Source organism: Dendrobates tinctorius, unplaced genomic scaffold, assembly GCF_039654945.1.
Source record: "Dendrobates tinctorius isolate UK_male_01 unplaced genomic scaffold, ASM3965494v1 ptg000138l, whole genome shotgun sequence".
NCBI lineage: Eukaryota > Metazoa > Chordata > Amphibia > Anura > Dendrobatidae > Dendrobates > Dendrobates tinctorius.
In genome coordinates this window covers 26,078,355-26,104,548 of record NW_027361806.1, presented here as the reverse complement: position 1 = coordinate 26,104,548, position 26,194 = coordinate 26,078,355, and the positions used below count along the sequence as shown (strand labels likewise).

Below are 26,194 nucleotides of genomic sequence, written 5' to 3'. Positions count from 1 at the left end.
AATAATACGACCTGATCAGACTTCACTTAAAAAAAAACAAAAAAAAAAACCTCTGTTCTTGTTACCTCCTACCGATTTGACTTGAGATTGGGGGAGATCTCGCTACCTGTCACAATATTATTCACGTGAAATAAGTGCTAGGTTTAGCAGGTTAAACAATATGCCGAGCTCTGCGCTTCCGAGCTTCACCGAATTAGTCTGACCCGGTAAGATTTGCCGCTTTAGATATTGAAAGAAAAGATCTTCTCAACTTTCGGTAGAAGAAAGGAGGAAAACAGAAAGGACAAGGAATGGGACAGTGGCCAAAGGGGCAATAACCGGATCCTAGATTTGGGGGCGATAATGAAAGGTTTGTAAACGCTTCTGCGATTTTTACACTATAGAAAAGTGAAGAGCAGAGGACGACAGACAAGTTTTATTCGGTGACTGACACAAGGCTTTAACAATCTGCTACTTAAAGTTTGTCTTTTTCTAATCGCCATATGTGTGTTGGTATCACAGGACTTTAAGAGGACAACTGGACACTAAAGGCTCAAACTCACACGTGAGAATCTCGGACGAGTCTCACACGTTAATACCCAGCACTGCCGCCGGCACTCGGGAGAGGAGTGTGCAGCTCCATGTATTTCTATGCAGCTGAACGCTCCGATCCCAGTGCCGGCGGGTATTAACGTGCGAGACTCGTCCGAGATTCTCGTATGTGAGTATGAGACCTAAGACTAAAGATCTTCAGCTCGGAGCAGTATGGCGATGGCAGAACAGATCATTAATCTTGATCAATTAAGAGAAGAATTGATTTCACTTGGGCTAATATATTTCAAATGCTATCTACACTTCACAGATATTTATATTTCATATATATATATATATATATATATATATATATATATACACACTCACTGGCCACTTTATTAGGTACACCATGCTAGTAAGGGGTTGGACCCCCTTTTGCCTTCAGAACTGCCTCAATTCTTCGTGGCAGAGATTCAACAAGGTGCTGGAAGCATTCCTCAGAGATTTTGGACCATATTGACATGATGGCATCACACAGTTGGCGCAGATTTGTCGGCTGCACATCCCTGATGCGAATCTCCCGTTCCACCACATCCCAAAGATGCTCTATTGGATTGAGATCTGGTGACTGAGGAGGCCATTTGAGTACAGTGAACTCATTGTCATGTTCAAGAAACCAATCTGAGATGATTCGAGCTTTATGACATGGCGCATTATCCTGCTGAAAGTAGCCATCAGATGTTGGGTACATTGTGGTCATAAAGGGATGGACATGGTCAGCAACAATACTCAGGTAGGCTGTGGCATTGCAACGATGCTCAATTGGTACCAAGGGGCCCAAAGAGTGCCAAGAAAAAATTCCCCACACCATGACACCACCACCACCAGCCTGAACCGTTGATACAAGGCAGGATGGATCCATGCTTTCATGTTGTTTACGCCAAATTCTGACCCTACCATCCGAATGTCGCAGCAGAAATCGAGACTCATCAGACCAGGCAACGTTTTTCCAATCTTCTACTGTCCAATTTCGATGAGCTTGTGCAAATTGTAGCCTCAGTTTCCTGTTCTTAGCTGAGAGGAGTGGTACCCGGTGTGGTCTTCTGCTGCTGTAGCCCATCTGCCTCAAAGTTCGACGCACTGTGCGTTCAGAGATGCTCTTCTGCCTACCTTGGTTGTAACGGGTGGCAATTTGAGTCACTGTTGCCTTTCTATCAGCTCGAACCAGTCTGCCCATTCTCCTCTGACCTCTGGCATCAACAAGGCATTTCCGGCCACAGAACTGCCGCTCACTGGATTTTTTTTCTTTTTCGGACCATTCTCTGTAAACCCTAGAGATGGTTGTGCGTGAAAATCCCAGTAGATCAGCAGTTTCTGAAATACTCAGACCAGCCCTTCTGGCACCAACAATCATGCCACGTTCAAAGGCACTCAAATCACCTTTCTTCCCCATACTGATGCTCGGTTTGAACTGCAGGAGATTGTCTTGACCATGTCTACATGCCTAAATGCACTGAGTTGCCGCCATGTGATTGGCAGATTAGAAATTAAGTCTTAACATACAGTTGGACAGGTGTACCTAATAAAGTGGCCAGTGAGTGTATATATATATATATATATATATATATATATATATATATATATATATATATATATATATATATATATATATATATATATATATATATATAGTGGTGTAATGACCACTGTGTCCACGAGGGGGCGCTGTGTGGATGTCCCAAGAGTGAGAGTGGTTGAAGAGCCATTATGTATCTCAAGGTGGGTGACCTTGAGATAGAGACATATGTATGTTTATGAATGCTATTGTAGAGTATATATGTCTGTGTGAAGGACCTGTGGTGAGGTCATAGTCATGTGACCCGGTGGGCGTGGCTATGGACCATATAATGTGGCCAGGTTAGGTCACACGGAGTGAATGCTGGGACCTGATTGGTCCACTTTGGAAGGTCCCGTGAGGAGAAGGATCTCCTCACTAACAGCAGCCTGTGGAGCGGCTGTGTGTGTAATGGCGGCCAGTATCTGAGAGTCCCTGAGGAGTGAGTGGACTTCTGCGGCCTGGAGAAACAGCCATATGGGAACCCTGACGTGGGTGAGATAACCCTGGGGCTAAATAGCCTGTATAATGGACACTCTCCTGTAATGCTGTGTATATTGCTGCTGGAGGTTTATGAAGGATGAATAAACCTCATAGACTATGATTTGTTGGAAAATCCTGTGCCGGATGTGTTTTTCGATCGCTGCAAGCGAGAACCCCTTACTTACATGACAGCGCTACCTCACATATGGTGGAGAAAGCAAACGGCAATATTGTAGCCTTGTTGCTAGGGGCAACGGAAAAGGACTGCAGATTCGGTTGCTGGGGGCAACGCTGAGCCAGGAGGGCTGACGGTCTTAAAGCCATGTGATGTGCTGACAGGAGTCAGTGGCAAAGACTTATAGGATACCTCTGCGGTAGAGAGGTCCGAGAACCTGCGCGGCCAGCAGGTGCCGGTCGGGAAAGAAGGAAAGGAAAAAAAAAAAAAAAAAGTGTTTTACTGACCTGGGTCAGTGGTAAAGACTGTGTTCCTGGAGGGTTCAGTGAGCAAGGTCCTGGAGGGTCAGTGTTGGGAAGAGCCCTGGAGCACATGGTAGGACCTTGGACCTGGTGAGGCTTAAGTGTTGGGCAGTCTCAGGCCGAGACGGATGTCCTGAATAGCACCCGCTGAGCCCCTGGACCTGGTGAGGCCGGTGTGTGGGGAGACCCTGGGAGGAGGGTCTCTCCCTGAATCTCACCCGGTGCGCCCTGTGTGTTGGACGGTCTCAGGTGGAGACAGGAGCGTCCTGAATAGCGCACAGTCAGGACACGTGAGTTTTTTTTGTGGTGTGTTTTTTTTTCTTTTTTCTCGACTCAGCCTGCGGTGGCTCAGTGGGAGTCAAGAAGGTGACAAGCGGCTTGATGTGGCTCAGTGGGGTCACGAAGGTGACAAGCGGCTTCCGGTGGATCGGCGGGTCCATGAAGACGGCGCAGCAGGAGCTGCAGTGACTCCAGCCGCTGTGTGTGTGAACAGCAGCCGGTGGTGCCAGTGATCGGTGACAGCAGGAGCTGTGGTGGTGCCAACAAGGACTTGTCTGGTATCGTGAGAGACATAAACTGTGTGGTGTGAACTGTGGTCTGAGAAGACCGGTATAACAGACATGGGGAGATCCCAAAAGGGGGTGGAGTCCCAAAAGGGGGCGGTGACCCAAATTGGGGTGGTAGCCCAAAAGGGGGTGGAGTCCCAAATGGGGGTGGTAACCAAAAAAGAGGTGGAGTCCCAGAAGGGGGCGGTGACCCAAATTGGCGTGGTAACCCAAAAAGGGGTAGAGTCCCGGGAGGGGGCGGCAACCCAAAGTGGGGTGGTGGTCCAGAAAGGGGCCAAGTTTGAAGAAGTGACAGCACTGGGTGACTCAGTGGGTATGTCTGGGAAGCTGCAGTGTACGTGTATGTCGTTTCCAGAATGTGGGATATACTTTCCGGAGCATGACGGGCCGCAAGTGTGTACAGTGATGCTGCACCGGGAAGGAATCTCGGGACGGTTGGACTCCAAGAGTCAGGTGACTCTGATAGGAACTCCTCTCACTTTCTGTCTGACCGAGAAAATGGCCCAGGTTCGCTGTAAACATGGGGTCACGGTGAACTATATGCTAGACAGAGTGGTGTTTGAGGGGCCTGGAGGCAGTGAGTGCCAAGGTGGCGGGATACCACCAGACTTGGTGTATACCTTGGAGGGCGGCCGGGACTTTGTCATGTTGGATGACCTATGGTACGAGGAGGGAGACGTTCCTATAGTTGGGCTAACAGATATTAAGACGGTGACGGTTCCTGACGGGGAGAGGTCAGAGGTGGAAGTGACTGGGAAAAGGGGTATGTCAGACCAACGGACGGACCTGACATCTCGTGACAAAACTAACGCTGACCTGGTGGGTAAGACGGCGGAAGTAGTCACACGGTTAGTGAGTAACTGGAGGGATGACTTAATCTCTGGGGGTGACTGTGGCTCTGAGAAAGAAAGGGAGCACAGAATAGAAGGGCTAGAGAAAGAAGTCTCTGAGCTCAAAGGCCACATGGTAACGTGGCAAGGACTGAATAAGGCCCTCAGAGAGGAGGTGGATGAATGTGTCAAACAAGAAAGAGGCCTGAGACAAACAGCTGAGCACAGAGTGGATGAGCTGGAGAAGGAAGTCTCTGAGCTCAGGGGTCACCTGTCAGCGTGTCAAACTATGAACAAAGCTATAGTGAAGGATATGGAGGTGCTCAGAAAGGCCCAAGAGAAGCATCAACAGGAGATTCTCAGGAGAGAGGATGAGCGTCGCTACCTGGCAGAGGAGCGAGATAAAGTTCTGCAAGAACTCAGTGGAGTAGTAAAAGGTCTTCTGTGGGAGAAGAAGTGGATGGGCGAAGACGTACAGCGGCCATCCCCGACTGATAGCAAGGCAGAACTGACAAAGCCCATCTTGGAAAAGGGTCCTGAAGACTGTAAATTTCAGGAAGATGGTGAGCCAAGAGCTGCACAAGACAGTCATCCGGTCATGACAGATATCTTGAGGGAAGTGTCCGTGGGGAACCCAGAGCCATCTGTCCAGGATGAGAGCAAGTCCACGACCTTCAGGGTTGTAATTGATGTACCAGAAGACATGCAAGAAGCCTGTGCTGAGGAAGGTGTGCATGAGGCTTTCAAAGAGGCGGTCAAAGCGTGTAAGGTGCACTGGGCACCTGAGACTCGGCAGTTGGTGATAATATCAGCTAGGGAAAACACATCAAACCGAGTAGCTGTCCTGAAAGAGATGCATTTGCAGTGTCTACGTGTCAAACAATTGGTTAGGCGGAGTAATATGAAGGCTGCTCGACGCCTAGAGATAGCAAGAGAGGCTATGGATCGGTTGGGTTTGAGGAAAGATGTGGTTCCGGTACCCAAAGCTCTGATTGGGAGAATCATTGGAAGGTCCGGGAAGGTGATGCAGGACCTTGTGAATGTCTCCGGTGTGGTGAGGGTGAGGATCCCTCCTGATGACGAAGACCAGGTGTCTGGTGAAGTGGGAAGGATTCCCATGATGGTGGTTGGCTCCATGGAAAGCCTGAGGAACTTTCAATTGCTCTTGGAGTATAGAGTGGGGTACCTGCAAGAGATTGAACAGTTGAAGCTGGACCGCCAGCGGATTAATAAAGAAGTGCGGAATACCAGGTGGCGGCCGCCTTCATACCAAGATGTAAGGACCCCAGGGGTACCGCCAAGAAGTGACATGGCAGATGGCCGAAGAATGTCAGCGAGTGGCAATTCGACAGACCGTACGAGGTTGAAGGGCTAAAAAAATAAAAAAAATAAAAAACATTGTGCATACACATTAACTTACTTGTCTCAGTTCAGAATTGTTTTTTATTCATTTCATTGTGAATTCAGTGCATATAGGGGTGTGACCGCCCTTTTTCTGAGCTGGGAAAGCCATCCAGTCTGGCCTAAGCTGTTACAAGTGGTTCAGCCGCTCGACCCTTATTCACATTCACGCCACTTGGCAAGTAATAAGGTTTTAAATACTAGAGTAGGGACTGTCCCACAAGGGTTGCCGTGACGTGGCGGGATGGCTTGTACATTATTTTGATCAAAATTATGTTTACTAAATACCCTTATTATTATTATTAACTTTATGCATTATTTGCAGTATATTTTTAACTTTTAGTTCAGGATATTTGTGTTTTTTGCTTTCTGTTTTCTGAGGTTGAAGGGCTGTAGTTCCTGTGAGACGTTGACTGAGTCAGACTCGTGCCAGACAGCAGGATCGACTAAGACTTATGACCGCACCAACCGAGAGAGACGGTCAATGAGAGAAAGATCAGGTGACAAGGGGCACTGTAACAGTGTGGTGACTAAACAGTGTCTGATGATGCAGACAGACCGTGACTGGAGGGTCAAAGACAATGACCAGTATTATGACCGCTGGGGGCGGGGGAGGCCTAATGTAGAGATGAGGCCGTATGACAAATGGAGACAGTTCTCTCGACCTGTGGGGCAAGGTGCAATACGTGCCCGGTCTCGAGACCCTGGTGTGATGTTGTGTGTTCAACCCCACAAGTTTGAACATAGGGGGGAGGTATGTGGTGTAATGACCACTGTGTCCACAAGGGGGCGCTGTGTGGATGTCCCAAGAGTGTGAGTGGTTGAAGAGCCATTATGTATCTCAAGGTGGGTGACCTTGAGATAGAGACATATGTATGTTTATGAATGCTATTGTAAAGTATATATGTCTGTGTGAAGGACCTGTGGTGAGGTCATAGTCATGTGACCCGGTGGGCGTGGCTATGGACCATATAATGTGGCCAGGTTAGGTCACATGGAGTGAATGCTGGGACCTGATTGGTCCACTTTGGAAGGTCCCGTGAGGAGAAGGATCTCCTCACTAACAGCAGCCTGTGGAGCGGCTGTGTGTGTAATGGCGGCCAGTATCTGAGAGTCCCTGAGGAGTGAGTGGACTTCTGCGGCCTGGAGAAACAGCCATATGGGAACCCTGACGTGGGTGAGATAACCCTGGGGCTAAATAGCCTGTATAATGGACACTCTCCTGTAATGCTGTGTATATTGCTGCTGGAGGTTTATGAAGGATGAATAAACCTCATAGACTATGATTTGTTGGAAAATCCTGTGCCGGATGTGTTTTTCGATCGCTGCAAGCGAGAACCCCTTACTTACATGACAGCGCTACCTCACAAAATTTATATATATATATATATAAAGTATGATGAATAGTTCTGAAATGTCTCATATGTTAAACACTTGTGTAATGAAAAATTATAGAACTTTCTGTATACTTTGTATAAGGCTTCTATCGTTGCAATAATCAAAGCTACTAGGACTAGGTGCAATATGAATCGCACTAAAAATGCAATTTTCAGGGACAAATTAGTACTGATGCTTCACAGAGAAAACTAAGACTAATACATTGTAGCAACAGTACAGCTGTGCTTACGGAGAAGTGGACCATGATGGGTGAATAATGTCAATCTCTCCCAATACTGGGCCAGGAACTCAGGAATCAGAGCGAATAACGTATCGAGGTGAGCCAAATCAGGCCGCCAGGAATACGGGCAAGCTGGGTCTGGCAGCCAGGTTTGTGAACGAGCCAGGCTGGAAATCAGGTGTCCATGCGAGCCAGACCGGGCAACCAGGTGGGCGGCGAGCCAGGCCGGACAGTCAGCTATGTGGGAAGCCAGGCCAGGCAGCCATGTATCTGGAGAGCCAGTCCAAGCTACTAGATATGTGATGAACCAGGTCAGGCAGCCACAAATTCGGTGAGCCAGGTCAGGCAGACCTATATCCAGAGAGCCAGGCTGGGCAGTCAGGTATGTGGGAAGCCAGGCCAGGCAGCCACATACCTGGAGAGCCAATCCGGGCAGACATATATCCGGAGAGCAATGCCAGAAAGTCAGGTGTCCGGAGAGCCAGGCCAAGCAACCAAGTATGTGGCAAGCCAGGCCGGGCAGCCAACCAAGGAGCCATCTCATTCGCTTGCCACATATATACAGTGTCATAAAGAACTGAATAGAAGAAATGGGAATGTGAATTTGTTACCATAGCAGAAGAACACCAACTTAAACCTATGCAAAATAATAGAATCCTATTTAAAGCACAAAAATGATGACTCTTTCGTTCATTAAGTCTACCTCTTTTGCTTTTCACTTTGAGAATTAAACCTATTCCTGCTATTATTGTAATGAGCTCATTTCAAGTCAGTTTGATGAATGTCCCACGATATTAACAATCCCATGGATTCAATACTTATAACGCATGTATGTAGTCGCACACACATCCATAATAAAAATGCGCCAGTAAAAAAAAATAAATCCTATACTTGATCCATAAAAATACAATTAAGACGACTTAAAGGTCGGTCTACATGGAGAAACATTTATTTTATCCCATTGACTAGAATATTAGGGGAAACAAATGAGATGAACTGTTAATCAATGCTCGGAAATGCATGCCACACCGAGAGCGGGGGAGCAATTCATGGAAGGACTTATGGCATGATCGGGGGACGCTCTTATATGAAAATGAGACGACACGTGCACATAACGGTGGGGAAGGGAACAGAGTATAAAAAATAAATCAGAAGATGTGTATGGTAAATAAACATCCGTATGGCACCAGACTACAACATGCCCGGCGCGGTCCAACCATGCCCGGCGCGGTCCAACCATGCCCGGCGCGGTCCAACCATGCCCGGCGCGGTCCAACCATGCTGCTACTCTCCCTTTCCTCCTTACTTTACTTCGTGCTAATAACATACAAACATTCAGCAGGTTACTAGGAAGTAAATGACAAAAAAACCCCGCAAAACATGACTTAGAATCAGACTACAGTGTCTGTAGTCTGTTACCATAGTGACATCAGATAAAATGGTCACATAAATGGTTCGGAGGCAGCTACTTTATACAATGGAGGCAATTAAAAGGACACAACTTGAAGTCTATATATTCAGCAATTTAATGCTTTCCTTTGTCCCGGTTACCAGTCATTTCTTTTTGGATAGAGGCAGAGGTATTGTTCTTTGACCCTTGACAGTTTCGGTGCCATCATGACTGGCATCCAGCTGAAAAGGACATGTGGGAAGAACATGAGAGCTGCTCTAAAGGGAATACTTTCAGCAGAGCTTGGAGCTTGTTGACCGAGAGGATGTGACCGAAAAACCGGCTCCCTTACTACTGGGTGATGACTACACAACACCCCTCTCCTGCCGATCACTTTTCGAGAAATTTACGTAGGAGTAGCTCTTTGCATACACTGTGTTAACCCTTTAAGGCATCCTATATTTTTGAGTGACGTAACCAGCAAGAAGAAGAAAGAAAAAAAAAAAAAAGGCAAACGTGAGCTGTACAAGACGGATCTATGTTTGCCTATCTGGGATTTGTGTGTGACAACTGCCGGGGTGCGCGATTGTTGAGAATGCAAACCTTCACTTGAGTTGTCAACGCACAGAAATGGATTCACTTATGCCTCCGGCAACAGAGTCGCTCTTACATCTAAACTTGATATCTGTTTCTATAGTTATGAGATACCTGCAAATAACACCCACTGTGGGAGGACATTATTCGACGCGCTTTACTACATGACGTGGGTTCGGACTACGCACATACAGCATATGCACCAATTAACACAAGGATGAAATCCACGCACAACGGATCCTTTGTACAGCCACTAGGAAAAAACATCCCGATTGCTAAAATAAAATTAGATGTGAAAGTTAATAGAACATCAACATAGAAATGGCTACAATATTTCACAGTCCTTCATTTCTGTATGTGCAGACGGCAATAGAACACTGCCCCTAGTGGTAGGAATCTGACATTCAGGATTACTCCAAGCAGTCAACGGAGCAAATCACTTGCTAGTCATTGTAGAATTTCTCTTTTATTACTTTATCAGTAAAGTGGCTTTATCAAAATGTATTGGAGGCATCGATTGGAGGCGTAATCAGTTTTTGGCCTCTCTCAGAATCAGTGACATCACTGAGGCTGCAAGACGCGGTCACGGCGCGGTCTCATGGCTCTCAAAACTGTGAGATTCTTCTCCAGAACGAACAATACTAATAAGCATTCTCTCTTCCCAAGGAGCATTGACTATAAAAATCCATAAAGCACGCTGGATTTTCTAACTAAAAAAAACTATTTATAAGACGCCAGTTGCAGTAATTTTTTTTTTACCTTTGCAAGCAATGAATTCTCCCCATTGGCATCCCTGTGATAGCGCCCCCAGCTGGAACCTTCCAAATATCTGATAAAAACAGTGATGGTTGAAAATCACTAAAGCAGATTTGATTTCTTAAAGGGGATCTGTCGATTTCACAATGACGGGGGGGGGGGGGCTCAGCGGGGTGCTGCCCCCCTCTGATTCTGATTGTCGCGGCTCCAGAAAGCAGTGAATGAACTTATGAGGCTTTATACCGCTCGCTCCGCTCTCCGGGATAGATCAGAAGTGATCAGCTGAGGGCTTCTGCTCCTCCGATATTCTAAAAATAAAGTTCTACCTGTTTTTATACATTTCATTTTTACATAAAGCATTATTTCTGGACTCTAGATCTATCCCTAGTTCACTCCTGACTCGAACCTTACCCTAATTATGGTAAAAAAAAAAAAAAAATTTGCAAAATTTACAGGTCATTATAATGTTAGTGTTTGTTTTGTTTTATTTTAACAGGAGGACTGTTTTAAATTTGGGACTGCTTCCCCCGCAGGTTTCCATCTCTCCTCTCACAAAATCATAAGAGGGTGCAGAGGCGGGGGGGACCGGCAGGAGAGCTCCGTGCAGGTTTTATCACCTCAGTTGTTGACTATACAGAACGCAGTAGAAGAGATGAGTTTGTCATCGGCTGTTGCACTCTGCATAGGCAACAACCGATAAAGCTTACTTCATCATACTGAGAGCATTCTTATTTCCATTACTGCCTATGCAGAGCACAGCAGTCAATGACAGACTAATCTTGATTTCTGTGCACCTTTGGAACCTAGAAGTCAAAGCAAACTTTTGTGCCACCATAGAATTTGACGCTCAGGTCAGCTGATCCTGTTCCCCCACCACCACCATGCACACACACCCCGATGATCCACCACTGCTGAGCAAGTCTTCTGACATGTCAAAAGTTTAAGGAATGATATGTGCATTTTTAGCACTTTACTGCTTTCATTTCCTCAACAGAAGGCGCCATCGCCGTGGTGTCAGGGCCGGGCACTTATGCTTTACATCCCTACGACCAAATCAACACCCTGCAATAGAGTGATACACGGCGTTCTAACTAATGCAGGGATGTCGGCAGAAGACAAAAGTTCACACTGACTGCCCCTCTCCACGTTGGGTTCTGCATTATGCAGAATCCCAGCGATTTCCTATTTCTTTAAATGGCATCTCAGTGATGTCAATCATTGTGGTTAGGTTCCAAACTAACTCAGCCCCCAAACGGGACGCCAGCGTCCTCCAATAAGTCCACGTGTTAGAAGCCTGGCGTCATTAGTAGCCGGCTTTGTATACTTCTTTGCCGCTTATGTTGACATGTAACACTGCTTGGTCGAGCGTTTTATTACTGGACACAACATTTCCTTAAAGCAACTTAAATTAGTTTCCTGTGATGGGAAAAAAACATGAAATGTAATCAGTAGCTACAAGAATACATCGGCTAAATTAAGAGGAAGCAGACTGGATATCTTCAAATACATTCTCAAATACTGGCTAAAAGGAAATAAGATGACATTTCTACGTGAAGGAGAATAAATAAGGTCTTATAGCTTAAGACGTTAAAATAGGACAAGCGACAGGAAGAAATAACGCGGGTCTGCAGGGCTGAATCTAAGCTTTACCGTACATCCCCTTCTCATTACGTGTGCAGAATCTCGGAGATTCAGTTGACCAAGCTCTGCAACAAATCCCAGCAAATATATATGTAAAACTCTTGTAATATTTGTATGTGGCAGTGAGAAATAAGAGACTCCTCAACATTTTTCAGCTTTTATTTTAGTGGTAAAATGTACCTGGAGGTAAAGAAAAACCATCAGCTAAGGGTGGGGCTAAAGACAGACCGTCAGCTAAGGGTGGAGCTAAAAAGACAAACCGGCAGCTAAGGGTAGAGGTAAAGACAGACCAGCGGCTAAGATTGGAGCTAAAGACAGACCAGTAGTCAAGGATGGAGCTAAAGACGGACCATCAGCTAAGGATGGAGCTAAAAACAGACCGCGAGCTAAGGGTGGAGCTAAAGACAGACCATCAGCTAAGGGTGGAGCTAAAGACAGACCACCAGCTAAGGGTGGAGCTAAAAAGACAAACCGGCAGCTAAGGGTGGAGGTAAAGACAGACCAGCGGCTAAGATTGGAGCTAAAGACAGACCAGTAGTCAAGGATGGAGCTAAAGACAGACCATCAGCTAAGGATGGAGCTAAAAACAGACCGCGAGCTAAGGGTGGAGCTAAAGACAGACCATCAGCTAAGGGTGGAGCTAAAGACAGACCATCAGCTAAGGGTGGAGCTAAAGACAGACCATCAGCTAAGGGTGGAGCTAAAGACAGACCATCAGCTAAGGGTGGAGCTAAAAAGACAGACCGGCAGCTAAGGGTGGAGGTAAAGACAGACCGGCGGCTAAGATTGGAGCTAAAGACAGACCAGTAGTCAAGGATGGAGCTGAAGACAGACCGTCAGCTAAGGGTGGAGCTAAAGACAGACCGACAGCTAAGGATGGAGCTAAAAACAGACCGGCGGTTAAGAATGGTACTAAACACAGATTGGTGGCTAAGGATGGAACTAAACACAGAACGGTGGCTAAGGATGGACTTAAACACAGATCAGAAGCTAAGAATTAAGCTAAACACGGAACGGTGGCTAAGGATAGCGCTAAAGACAAACTGAAGTCTATGGATGACGCTTAATACTGATGAAAGGCTAACAGAAGGTAGGCTATGGATGGAACTAAAAACAGACCAAAGGCTAAGGATGGAGTTAAAGACTGGTGGGTTGCGAATGATGGGTTTTCAGACACCACCACTAGTGATGAGCGAACCTGCTCGGATGCAGTGTTATTTCCATCTACATCATTTGTCTGGCAAAAGTTGTGAGGCTCCTTGCACATCACATGGTTTTCTGATCCCATCAATATTGGCCTATTTTGGCAACTCTAAAGTGTCCTATCAGTCTTTTCAGTGGTTATATTTTTCGAGCATACCAAAAACAATGTTAGCCCAGGAACAAGCTCGGCTAACACCTTACCCGAGCACGTTCGCTCATCGCTAATCACCACTGAAAAGACTGTTAGGACACGTTAGAGTTGCCAACATCTGCCAATATTGATGTCGTCAGAAAACCATCTGATGTGCAAGGAGCCTCAACTTCTGCCAGACAAATGATGTAGATGGAAATAAGGGTTGGACTTTGAATTCAAACCTTCTGGTCTTCAGGAGATAAGTCACCGCCACACTTTTCTGACAGAGGCTTTCGAAAACACAAATTGACCAAACTGATATCGGGGAGTCGGGAGAGATTGCCGTCTGTCAAAAGCTCGCTCATATTTGGCAGGCTTTAAGTGCATTTCAGCTAAGATCCACCCGGAAACTGGAATTCTACTCTTTAGACAGATCAGGTTTTCAAGTTATGTTCATTTTTGCATCAGAGGATTTATTAGACACCATTCTCAACGATTGTGTTATTTGTTACAGAAACCTTTGCAGAACCGACAGACCCCAATATACTTGTAGGGGGTCCGACTGTCTATATTAGTGTCCGTCATGTGACAATTCCCGGTTGTGGTTTCTATAAACGTAACAGAAACCACAGCACAAGTGCATGCACACAATTCTTGGGTCCAGCTATGAAAAAAAAGCTTCAGAAAACTATCCGATCTGTGAGGATTTCCTAGAATCAGTCCTTAGTCCTAAACTGGAACTTGGTGGCTAAGACCCATGAATTTTGAATGTTTGCCATGTTTGTTTGGTTTTTCCTCTGGTTTCTACCACACTATAAACCATCATGTGTGTCTAGTGTAGGGAGTGACTATTTTCACCGTACGGTGGATTTGTTGGTGATATACAAGTAACAGAAAGCAAACGAATAATACTGGGGGTGGGGGGTAAATCCGAAATTCAGGCAAATTAATACTCCCCCACGTCCTACTCACCCTCCCCATCGCTAGGTCCATGGTGGGTCACTTCTAAGGAAGTAATTTGCAATTTTTATTCATGGATTCTTTGTTATTTTGTTTTTTTGGAAGCAGAAAAATATGAAACATCTTAGGAAAGATATAAACCGCAAACATCTTTTTCTTTGCAACTTCCTGAAATCTTACATTTCAGTCTAAGAATGTTACCGATCGTCATTCCCATCAAAACATTTTTTTTTTTTTTCATTATTTTGAGTAAGCATCTCGATAAAGAGATCTTACCCGGGGTGCCAGAGACTTGAAGGAAATATGCCCTCCCCCAGTTACTGCACTAATAACTACCAAATAAAACCCAATGCAACAGGATTTTATGGTTTCCCTCTTTGGAAGACACTAAAAAAACAATTCCAGGTCGTAGATTACTTTTATTGGGCATTGTTTTAAGTTTGGGGATAATTCAGCATCCTGTCTCCTGTTTGGCTTGTCATCCAGGAACAAGGCAGAAAGAACACATCTCCGAGATGCCCGGCAAGCCGCACATGCCACCTCGATTTATAGCTTACCGACAGTGATTCTCCTCCTAAAACAAATATAATGGAGGGATTTGTCTCGGCAAAAGCTAATAAAATGCACAAAAGGAATTACGGCAGCAGGTAGCCGCGCGAGCAACTAGTGATTGAAATCAAAGTCAATACTTTCTTTAGGGAAGTGTGAGCCAAATCAATTTGTCAGGCCCTGGTATTGGGCAGATACACACATTCTGTCTGGCACCCACAACTGCTAAATCTGGTTTGTTTTCTAGAAAAACACTAGTCCTGAAAGCAAACACTTAAGGCTGCAGGAGGAGATTTGGCCGGACTGTCCGCATGGCTCTCTTCCACGGGGTAGGTCTCGCCTGTACTGCATGCAGAGCAGTTCTGAACATCTGAAGCAAATGTGCTGCGAGCGTTTGGTGTTGGAGAAAACAAGTTTAATGTTTACAGAGCAAAGAACAATTGGCTTTACTTACTGTATGGTACACACTCATATTGGACTTCCAAGTACTTGTAGGTCCCCGGACACGGGTCAGGGAACACATCCGATCCGGTGATCACCACACACTGCGTCCTATTGTTACACCTGTAATTAGAAAATAAGGAAGGTCGTTAATCAGGAGTAAAGAAAAAGCAGAGGCTTACAAAAGAGAACACAGGAGCCGCGCAACCGACAGGAAGCGACGCCCATGGATACATAGATACAGGCCAAAGACAACAGTAATTCACATCAGACTCTCACCATCAACGGAAACCTTCAGGAAGAACCTGAAGACCCACCTGTTCCGACAAGCCTACAGCCTGCAATGATCCTCGGTCTACTGATCCACCGCACGACCTGCTCTACCGTCTCCTACTGTATCCTCACCCATCCCTGTAGACTGTGAGCCCTCGCGGGCAGGGTCCCCTCTCCTTATGTACTTGTGTGTCCCTTGTCTTACACGTGTTTATTATACTTGTCTATATTTCCCCTTTTCACATGTAAAGCGCCATGGAATTAATGGCGCTAAATAAATGCATAATAATAATAATTCATGGGTTTAGTTACATAACATCAATTACAAAAACCTAGCCACCTGGGGAAAAACACCTTCAATAAAGAAGCTTTAGGCCACGGTCAGTATTTTACATTGGTATTTGTCAGCTAAAATCTGGAGTCCGTGACAAATCCAGAAGTGGTGACGAGTTTCTAGTCTACTTTTCCTCTGATTGTTCCTCTCCTGGTTTTGGCTACAAATACTGATGTAAAATACTGACCAAATACTGAACATGTGAAAGTGGCCTTAATATTCTAAAAAGCCCAATGATTCCTCGGAGACCATGCTATAGAAGAATCCTGTCCAAGAACATAGGCAGAGTAGGGCCTGACAACCTCTCTAACCATATTCTGTGCTTGGAGCTGTGGTTGTCACTTATTTGCGGCTTCTCCGGACAACGAGGCTGAAGTTGGCCATACATATTGGTTTATTATCAGTCAGCCAACAGCCTTCTCTTCTGCGCTCCCGTACACAGGGACACTCGGCTCAGACAAGCACTCCTGTGTTCCTTTGGACATAGCTGGAACCAGGAGACTGATTTCCAAACACCCCATTTTAGTCAGTTGGGGGACATTCGAGACGTTCCCATACTCAGAAGTTTGTCCATTCCTGGCAGAATCATCAGGTTGGGATGACTTGGCGATTGCGCAGGGGTGGCCTAAGCTTCGTAAAACTCATCTGGAGTAATCCACATTTGAGGATGCGGACACTGCAATCAATGCAATGTACTGAAGTTACTCGTGACTTGTTTCCTTTTTGAGACTTTTTGTACTTTTAAGAAAAAATAAAACATAGTTGGCAGCTATAGACTATTATCAGACTTTTCTATAGGTGGTGCAGTGATAGAAGTCGCACCCAGCCTTGGTACACGGCCCCCCAGACACCTAAGGAGAGACCAGTATTCTATGTGGAACATCGGGCCTGTTCTGCATCAATCTCTCCTATAAATCACCTCTTACCGACTCATAACTGACAAGCCAAGGCCCATGTATTAATCCACAGCATTCTTCATCTAGAGATGCCAAGTTCTTCCCTAAGCCTCATCCACCTCCCGCCTACACAAAGTCGTCTCCGTAGCCAGGTCATTACTGACATTGCAATGTAAAAACTGCGCTTTCCCACATGTGTACGGCCTGCGATAACGACTGGAAACTCGCTAGAACCAACAGATCCTTTAGAAAGCGAGCGCGGCCTCCTCTTTGTGCGCCCTGCAATTACCCGCCATGAAAACACATTTCCTAGAATGTCAGCAATGTTCCATTCTTGCAAACAAAACTATATATAAAATATTAATAAGCGCATAAATCTGCTTTTCATCTCGCGCCGAACGTTGTTCAAAATAACATTGTTGAGAGCAATGTCATAGAGCTCAATGTATTTGCAGAGACTTATGATACAATTAATTTGTCACTTTCAGGAGCGGAAGAAAAAAAAAAAAAAAGGAAAAAAAAAATCAGATTCATTAATGATTTAATAAACACAGAAAGGAGAAAGACTTTAGAAGTGGAAATTATAATGTATGTTCAATAAACTGCAGAGTTTAAAAAGTATCACCGGCACATATACACGATGATTGAGCAAAAACAAAAGGCGCTCACTCCGGATTGGTTTCTAGTGGCATTGTGTAGCACATGACGGAGCGAGAGGACGAACGTCACGTGAGGAGGGGACAATCAACCGGACATCAAGCAAGCCGGGCTTATTTTTTCCTCTGAGAGGCTGGAAAAAAAATGGGCGGTATGTAAAATTTCTGGTAGCTCAAATAATAACATGCATAAAAATAATATTTAGAGCTACACGGTACAAAAAAAAACAACTAAAATGATGGATATTTCTAGATGTGGGATATATAGAAGCCGACCTATAGATTAATCCACCGACCTGTGGACAAGGATCATCTTTATTCTCATTTGCACAAGGAAAGACTAGAAGCAATGGGATGAAACTGAATGGGAGGAGACACAGATTAGATATTAGAAAAAACTTTGACAGTTAGGCTGTGTGCACACACAGCGGTTTTTTTTAGCGGATTTGCCAATAAATCCGCTATAAAAACGCTAAAAATAAGCTTCCCATTCATTTCTATGCATTTTGCACTTTGTGCATATTGATGCGTTTTTTTACCGCGAAAAAACAGCTTCGCGGTAAAAAACGCAGCATGCTCATTAATTTTGCGGATTTTTCCGCATTTCTGGCCATTTCTATGGCTTTGGAACCGCGCGGGATAAAACACTTAAAAAAACTGCGTTTTTTGCGCAAAAAAAACGGGCAAAAACGCGCAGAAAAAAAAGGCGCGGTTTCTGGGAAGGGAGTCCGGTTTTTAAGCAGAAATTTTCTGCTACGTGTGCACATAGCCTTAGAGTGATCAATGAGTGGAACAGGCTGCCACGAGGTGGTGAGTTCTCCTTCAATGGAAGTCTTCAAACAGAGGCTGGTCAGACATCTGTCTGGGATGATTTAGTGACTCCGGCTTTGAGCAGGGGGTTGGACCAGATGGCCCAGGAGGTCCCTTCCATTCTATGATTCTATGAATATAAAACCATCAAAACACTCAAAGTTGCATCATCAGATCATCAGTGGAGGAAAGATGATCAATCCTGATGATTTAGGCAAGATCGATCACCTCTTTCCTATGCTTGGGGTTGCCCCACGGCAGATGGTGGAAAACTTGAGAACGCAGTATGTTGACCTGATCTTTTATCCCCATAGGACAATAACTCCATATCTGACCCGAGATGGCAAGAATATACGATGGCAGACCCAGTGTATGGTGATGATCAATTAAAGGTGTGTGAGCACGGCCACCATCAGTTTATCACTGCTACATAAAACATATAATGGGGTCTTCCCTTACTTTAAACCTTCGGTGCTATGGGCACAGATTGGGGGAATTTAGAGAAAAAAAGAATCTGTATTCATCTCCCAGACCTCTGCACCTCAGTTTTTTTCTCCTGGAATAATCAATATCATGTGACCGCTGCAACCAATCGGTAACCACTGATGATCTGCAGCCGTCAAGTTACAATGGTTGTGTCAGGGGACCCGCTGGGAACACTAGCAGGCGCAGAGGAGTGGCGCCAGTAAGGGAGGGTTCCCCCCCACTTTGGGTCTTTAATCAACAAATGTTTAGAAAGGTATTTTATTAATAGTCCTTTTATGTAGCAGAAAACCCTTTACGGCACTGTTCACATTTAACAAGAGTTCTGTGCCCTCAAGGCTGCGGTGCTGGAGCGAGAGTGGTTTTCACAACTACTTTACCGTCAAACGCACCACATCTTCAAAGGACCCAACAACTGTGAACCAATGCGGCTCATCGGGATCCGCTGAAACATGGACCAGTCATTCTGTTACCAATGAGAGCCGTAACGCTGGAGGAAAACCGCGTTTTACATTTTCATAAATAAAACTTCTCATGGACCTCAGGCGACAGGAAAAACTCTAAGAACAAGTGATGTATCAAGAATAATTCGCCTAATGATTCTTTACATTTTTTTTTCCCTTTATATATTTACATTACCAAAAATCTGAGAACGCGCACTAATGTCTCTTCCTTGGACGGACATTTGTTTTTCCAGGAAGGCGTTCACCGCTTACATTATTATTTGTGGCGGAATCATTGTTTCGCGAAGTCCAATAACGCCGCCGATCTTTAATAAAAATACTGCTATATTTTGTCGACAGACGGAGGTTGCCCAATGTAAAACAAATGATATGAAAGACTCTGTTCTCCCTTGTTTGTTATTACGTGTTAGCGAGCGTGGAATGATGGAGACGAGATTCTGGGTGCAATCTATTGTGCAAAGTGTTTTAATCAATATTCTTGTTCTACTGATTAAGCCGGGACTTCTGTTTTGGCAAGATAACATTAGTTTCCCTTGTCATGCTCCAAAAACTATTGGGAATCTTCAGCCGATCATTAGATATGCTACAATAAAGCAACAGTGCGCTCTCTTTCTTCCTTAAATTACTTCTCTGCCGTGCTATCGTTCTGCATCTGCGCCAACACTGGATCATTATTAGAGGTCCCCTGAAACCGCCGCCACTACCGCTCTGTCTCTAGGCCATTGGATGCCATTTTCAATTGAGGTTTCAGCATGAAAATATGAATTAAGAAAATTTCATTACCTCCTGCCAGGGGCCATTATTCAGTGCTATTCTCCGAGATTAAAAATGCAGAGTGGAAATGAAAGGCACATGACATCAACATAAACCAAAGACAAGACTCCGACACAGGACATTAAAGGCGGCTCATACCTGAGATAATTAAAACAGGATAAAGTCATAAAGAACAATGGAGAAAGTGGATCGTAATGGGGGAGAAAACCCACGGAGGGGAGGCACAGAGTGGACGGAGCGCAGTCAGAACACATTCACCATCAAGTCTAGGAATCGGCTCCAGGCTTATCTCATCTCTATAGAAAATAATCCAACTAGTCACAGAACATGCCCTGTACTTTGAGGTCAGGACAATGGAAACTCTCTATAAAAATTATTTCCTGCCAATTAGGAAGTTAGACTTCTGTTGGATATTGGAAAAGTACGATTCTGCCCATCTTGGCGGCTGAACTAGTAATAACTGTGGCCCACCAACCGGCAGAAAAGTGAAGAAGGTGGACGATAGCTGTCAAGGTAGACCACCTGGTAAGCTACGGCTGTGGATGACGAAGTGTCAGAATACTGAAGCCTTTGAATCTTTTTGGACTATCAGCAGTTCTGTTAGGCCAGGGTCACACGGCCGTCGAATCACTCAGGCGACAGAATTGGGGCCGATTATCCAACTATTCTCGGATCAAACTCTGTCAAGAGTTTGATCCAAGTGTGATCTGGATCTTCTTGCATGAGCAGAAAAATATCTCCATCTCCTCCATTGCCTGTTTGCGGTAAATGAACTGCACACCAATGACATCAGAGTGCAGTTCAATGTTTCTCACGCACCCATAGATTTTATTGGGTGTGAGTGAGCCCAGTCTCGTAGCGCGCTGCCATTGTTTTTCCATGTTGAATCGGCAGGAGGAAAACAAATTGCCGATCAGAGCTGCCGCATAGAACACCGGTCCGAGACACTCGGCCGTGTTATACGCCCGTGTGAACAAGCCCTTAGGATGAGGCTAATAATCTCATAGCAGGTATTAATAAAACAAAATATCTGGACCCTTTTGTATTGGCAAAATAAGAATTTTACACCAAAAGGACACAAGATTGTAGCAGGAATTTTCGACCAGTGAATATTTGTGCGATGAATTCTGGGCCATCGGGTACAAGACGGAATCACCATTTCTGCAATATGAAGCAACAGAACTTTAATAAAACTTTCTCAACAAACCAAAAAATACTCAAGAATTACTTTTTTTTTTTAACCACCTATACAAACAATTAGCACAAAATGGCGTAAAACAAAAAGGGTGTTGAAAACCAACACGGGCAGCCTCCTCCTCTATAACATCGCCATCGTATAAGATGAAATGCACAGAAAACTGGGTGAAATGAAGGAAGAACGTGCAGCTCCATTAAAGTGATTGAAAACTAATGAATTCTTCATGAAAAAACCCTGAATGCAAAGTAACCATGAAATTAAGAAACTAAATGTAGTGTAATTAATATATAAAGCACACGTATTCCCAGATAATCCTCCTATTTGTCACAGAAGTGTTATTAGACTCCAGCGCCATTATTACTTCACCATCAGCCTCTTAATCAATGTTGGTTTCTCGGCTTAGTACAATCTGGATCATGGCGAAGAACGGGAACGAGAAGAAGCTCAGGATAAAAAAAAGGAACGGACAAATAAAAGCAAAGCACAATTAAAGGCTCCATATAAAGAAGCATAATAGCGGCGTTACTGAGAAATGTCCCCTACAGGTTTCCATGGAGACAGTGTCCACAGGTTGGTGCTGCACAGAAACTACGCACGGCGTCAGTGCCGCACAGAAACTACACACGGCGTCAGTGCCGCACAGAAACTACACACGGCGTCAGTGCCGCACAGAAACTACACACGGCGTCAGTGCCGCACAGAAACTACACACGGCGTCAGTGCCGCACAGAAACTACACACGGCGTCAGTGCCGCACAGAAACTACGTACGGCATCAGTGCCGCACAGAAACTACACACGGCGTCAGTGCCGCACAGAAACTACACACGGCGTCAGTGCCGCACAGAAACTACACACGGCGTCAGTGCCGCACAGAAACTACACACGGCGTCAGTGCCGCACAGAAACTACACACGGCGTCAGTGCCGCACAGAAACTACACACGGCGTCAGTGCCGCACAGAAACTACACACGGCGTCAGTGCCGCACAGAAACTACGTACGGCATCAGTGCCGCACAGAAACTACGCACGGCGTCAGTGCCGCACAGAAACTACACACGGCGTCAGTGCCGCACAGAAACTACACACGGCGTCAGTGCCGCACAGAAACTACACACGGCGTCAGTGCCGCACAGAAACTACACACGGCGTCAGTGCCGCACAGAAACTACGTACGGCGTCAGTGCCGCACAGAAACTACGTACGGCGTCAGTGCCGCACAGAAACTACGTACGGCGTCAGTGCCGCACAGAAACTACGTACGGCGTCAGTGCCGCACAGAAACTACGTACGGCGTCAGTGCCGCACAGAAACTACGTACGGCGTCAGTGCCGCACAGAAACTACGTACGGCGTCAGTGCCGCACAGAAACTACGTACGGCGTCAGTGCCGCACAGAAACTACGTACGGCGTCAGTGCCGCACAGAAACTACGTACGGCGTCAGTGCCGCACAGAAACTACGTACGGCGTCAGTGCCGCACAGAAACTACGTACGGCGTCAGTGCCGCACAGAAACTACGTACGGCGTCAGTGCCGCACAGAAACTACGCACGGCGTCAGTGCCGCACAGAAACTACGCACGGCGTCAGTGCCGCACAGAAACTACGCACGGCGTCAGTGCCGCACAGAAACTACGTACGGCGTCAGTGCCGCACAGAAACTACACACGGCGTCAGTGCTGCACAGAAACTACGCACGGCGTCAGTGCTGCACAGAAACTACGCACGGCGTCAGTGCTGCACAGAAACTACGCACGGCGTCAGTGCCGCACAGAAACTACGTACGGCGTCAGTGCCGCACAGAAACTACGTACGGCGTCAGTGCCGCACAGAAACTACACACAACGTCCAGTGCCGCACAGAAACTACGCACGGCGTCAGTGCTGCACAGAAACTACGCACGGCGTCAGTGCCGCACAGAAACTACGTACAGCGTCAGTGACGCACAGAAACTACGCACGGCGTCCAGTGCTGTACTGAAACTACACACGACATCAGCGCCGCACAGAAACTACGTACAGCGTCATTACTGTAAAGCGCCATCTCTGGGTCCATAAAAGTGCTCTATATGTGTCTGTTGCCCTTTGTTAAAGGACAAACCATAATAACCAGCAGCATTCAGAATGCACACATGTTTGTATGAAAAAGGGGGAGCAGAAATGACAAAAACTTACTGTAATTTCAATGACTGGAAAAGGGAACAATCCAAATCCTGAACATCTAGTCTATGAGAGTCAGCCACTTTCACACCGCTAATCCCGGAGAAATCAGCTGATCAAGCTTGGATCCCTTCTCGGCACAGCCAGCAAAGGGAAGCCGTTACCAGCCAGCCATTTTCCCTTCAGTGGCCATAGATGGGGAATTGTGATATCTCGTGGCCTTCGTTGAGATGAATTAGGAGATACGCAGATGTCTCGAATCTTTCAGATTAGGAGCTGCTCTTACGGAGCATTGATAAAAGTCTCAATTGGAAGACCTTGGTGGTCATGTCCATATGAACATTATGGAACATCAGGACAGGACAGGACCGGTGGTCTACCGGCTATTAAATCACTACTGGCAAATTACATTACTGACTAGTACCACATGAACAATTTAACTCAAAGACATTCTATACAGTTAGCCAATCAGCCGTGATATAAGGGGCACGATTATCACAATGTCTAAATGCAGCCTTACAGCCCAAAACAGGAGACATAATGGACAAGAGGTGGTGGGAATACCAGATTTGGCATAAAGGGAGCCCGACATTCCTGATGGTGGCCTTGCATTTCGACATGAGTGGTCTTCATAAGACACAACCTTAGAAGTCACAGAAGTAGAGCCATTTCTTACAGGCTACTAGACAATTGGTTAAATTTCCAATCAGCCAATTATGTGAAGTTTATTTATTCGGCCAATTAATCTTCTAGAAAACAGAAAGGACCTTTATGAATTTTATGGGCCTGTTAAATACACACATTCACAAATATTCTCACTAAACCGACAGCCATAGATATACGTTTGGCCTACACCATGGCCGCCCCATGTTTGCCTGACACGGCCACTTCAAATGCCCCATAACTTATCTATTGCATCATTTTCCTGGCTCTCTTTACGATCCCACTTATGGAAATCACTTCCTGAGATGCTTCTCGCCTATCGCGGTGTGAGAATCTGCAAACACATCGACATTTACAGCCCGGCAAATTGGAGCTCGCAATGGGCATCCCCAGTTAGACCAAATTAGCAAAGAACTTGATACCCGACCATCCGATGGCTGCGGCGTAATAAGACATAACCTTGCAGGCCCTTCCAAGCAAATCTCTGACTTTTCCTCAATAACCCAAGCTAATTATCTGCAAAGTTAGAGGCCTTCTGTGGCAGGTAATTTTTCTTGGAACTGGAGATTTTGGGCTTTTCAATATTTAATTAGACTTGTTATGATATGAGAATTCCGGGGCATACATTGCTCGTCAATTTCCAGAACGTTTCTCCTAATTACGTTCACATTTACATTGGTCATCTTAAAACCATCTCTCTTATAATTATTTACTCCTTAAAGAACACTCGAAGGGAAAAAATATTTTTCACCTTTATGGCTTTCCAGCTCTACAAATTGCTTTTCTGGACTGTTAATTACCCACTTAGAGGATTACAGCGGCAATAATGCGAAGCAACCGGCATTCAGGACACATTTTACAGAAGAAGAAAAAAAATGTATACATAAAACGGTTTTAAGGAAAGCTGCCCGAGAGAACAAGAAGGGTCTTCGGGGTTTCTTTTTTTTTTTTTTTCGTCAACACACAACTATACGGAGCGATCTGTGTTGATTCCAGAGGGTAACCGTGGTGATTCATTTGTAGAACGCTGCAAACCGCAAGCGATGTGGGAAAATGTAGTAAAATTAATTAGAACATCCTTGGTCAACTAGTATCACATATTGCCACCAGAATGGTAAGGATTCTGCTTTTTGTTTGTTTTTTTTCCTTTTTGTAGCTTCTAAGCTGTTATCATCCAATGAATAGTCGCCATGTGATAAAAGCATTTAATGGTAGAAAACATAGAAAAAAATATTTGTTTTATAAAAATAACAAGTTTGAATGTTACAAAGTGTTTCGCACTTTGCAGATGTCCTTCACCTAACTCTGAAACAAAATATATCGGGCAAATTAATTTTCATTTAAAAAGTGAACTCTTGTAATCCGGGATCAAACGTCATGTTAATGTGTTCACTAAAAAAAAGATGAAAAATAAACCCTTGTGGAATAAAACTCATTCTGTATAAACCGGAGTGTACAATATATATACATATATGAAACGTAAGAAAGTTTGAAAATACAAGTCCGAATGTGATCTCCTTTCCCTTGGAAACACCGGACACTTTTGGAACGTTGCACTTGGACTCTAGAGATAATGGGGTCAGGAAGACCGTGAAGTCCGCGCACGGTGACAATATTATCCCTCATTGGCGCGTATCGATTATTTCACTTGCTCTGACGACACCACATCTCAGCCTCCTCGCTCTGCGACCGGTGACACCTGTTGTAACAAACTTGTTTATTTCCACAAGATCCATGAAGGGGATGTTAAGTATGTACACATTCTGTCAAAACACCTGAAGATCTGCGAATTCAAACACACGGAGCGCAATTAGAAGGTGGGATAAGAAGCGGAAACCGCACAACAATGTGCAGCAGCTCCACGACCCACCAGGCGACAACCTTCTACCAACCAACAACCATAAAGCCCCTTAAACACTAATCGGAACATCAGATGCGCAATACGGTATTCGATTTAAACACATTAATTTATGGAGAAATGAGGCGTTCCCAAAAAAAAAAAAAAAAAAAAAAAAAAAAAACACAACGGAGATTCATTTTTGGTGTACCGCATTTTTAGCATTGTTGAGGTGGGATCAGACCTCCTGCCAGACGACTCGCTCACTTTAGATTAGCACCAACTGGATGACATCCTATGTAAGCCTACACTACGTTCTCACGGTGCAAAACCATCACAGATTTTAATTTGCTTGAAGAAGCATTTTTCAGTGGTATAGTGTGAGATTTTAAGAAATCTCATGCACATGCTGTGAAACATACTTGCAATATGTCACTTTGTGCCGCAAATGTAGGTGCAAATTTCACACTTTGTAAA

General features: G+C 45.2%; 1 protein-coding gene across 21 annotated transcripts in view; it reads right to left on the bottom strand.

The window, feature by feature from the left end:
• ADGRL2 (adhesion G protein-coupled receptor L2) overlaps nucleotides 1-26,194 on the bottom strand; it is a 218,755-nt gene that overhangs the window by 68,596 nt on the left and 123,965 nt on the right. For all 21 annotated transcript variants that reach the window (XM_073544888.1, XM_073544884.1, XM_073544885.1 and 18 more), the window contains exon 4: nucleotides 15,184-15,293. In XM_073544888.1, the coding sequence (XP_073400989.1) occupies nucleotides 15,184-15,293 (110 nt within the window). The remainder of the gene's footprint in view (nucleotides 1-15,183; nucleotides 15,294-26,194) is intronic.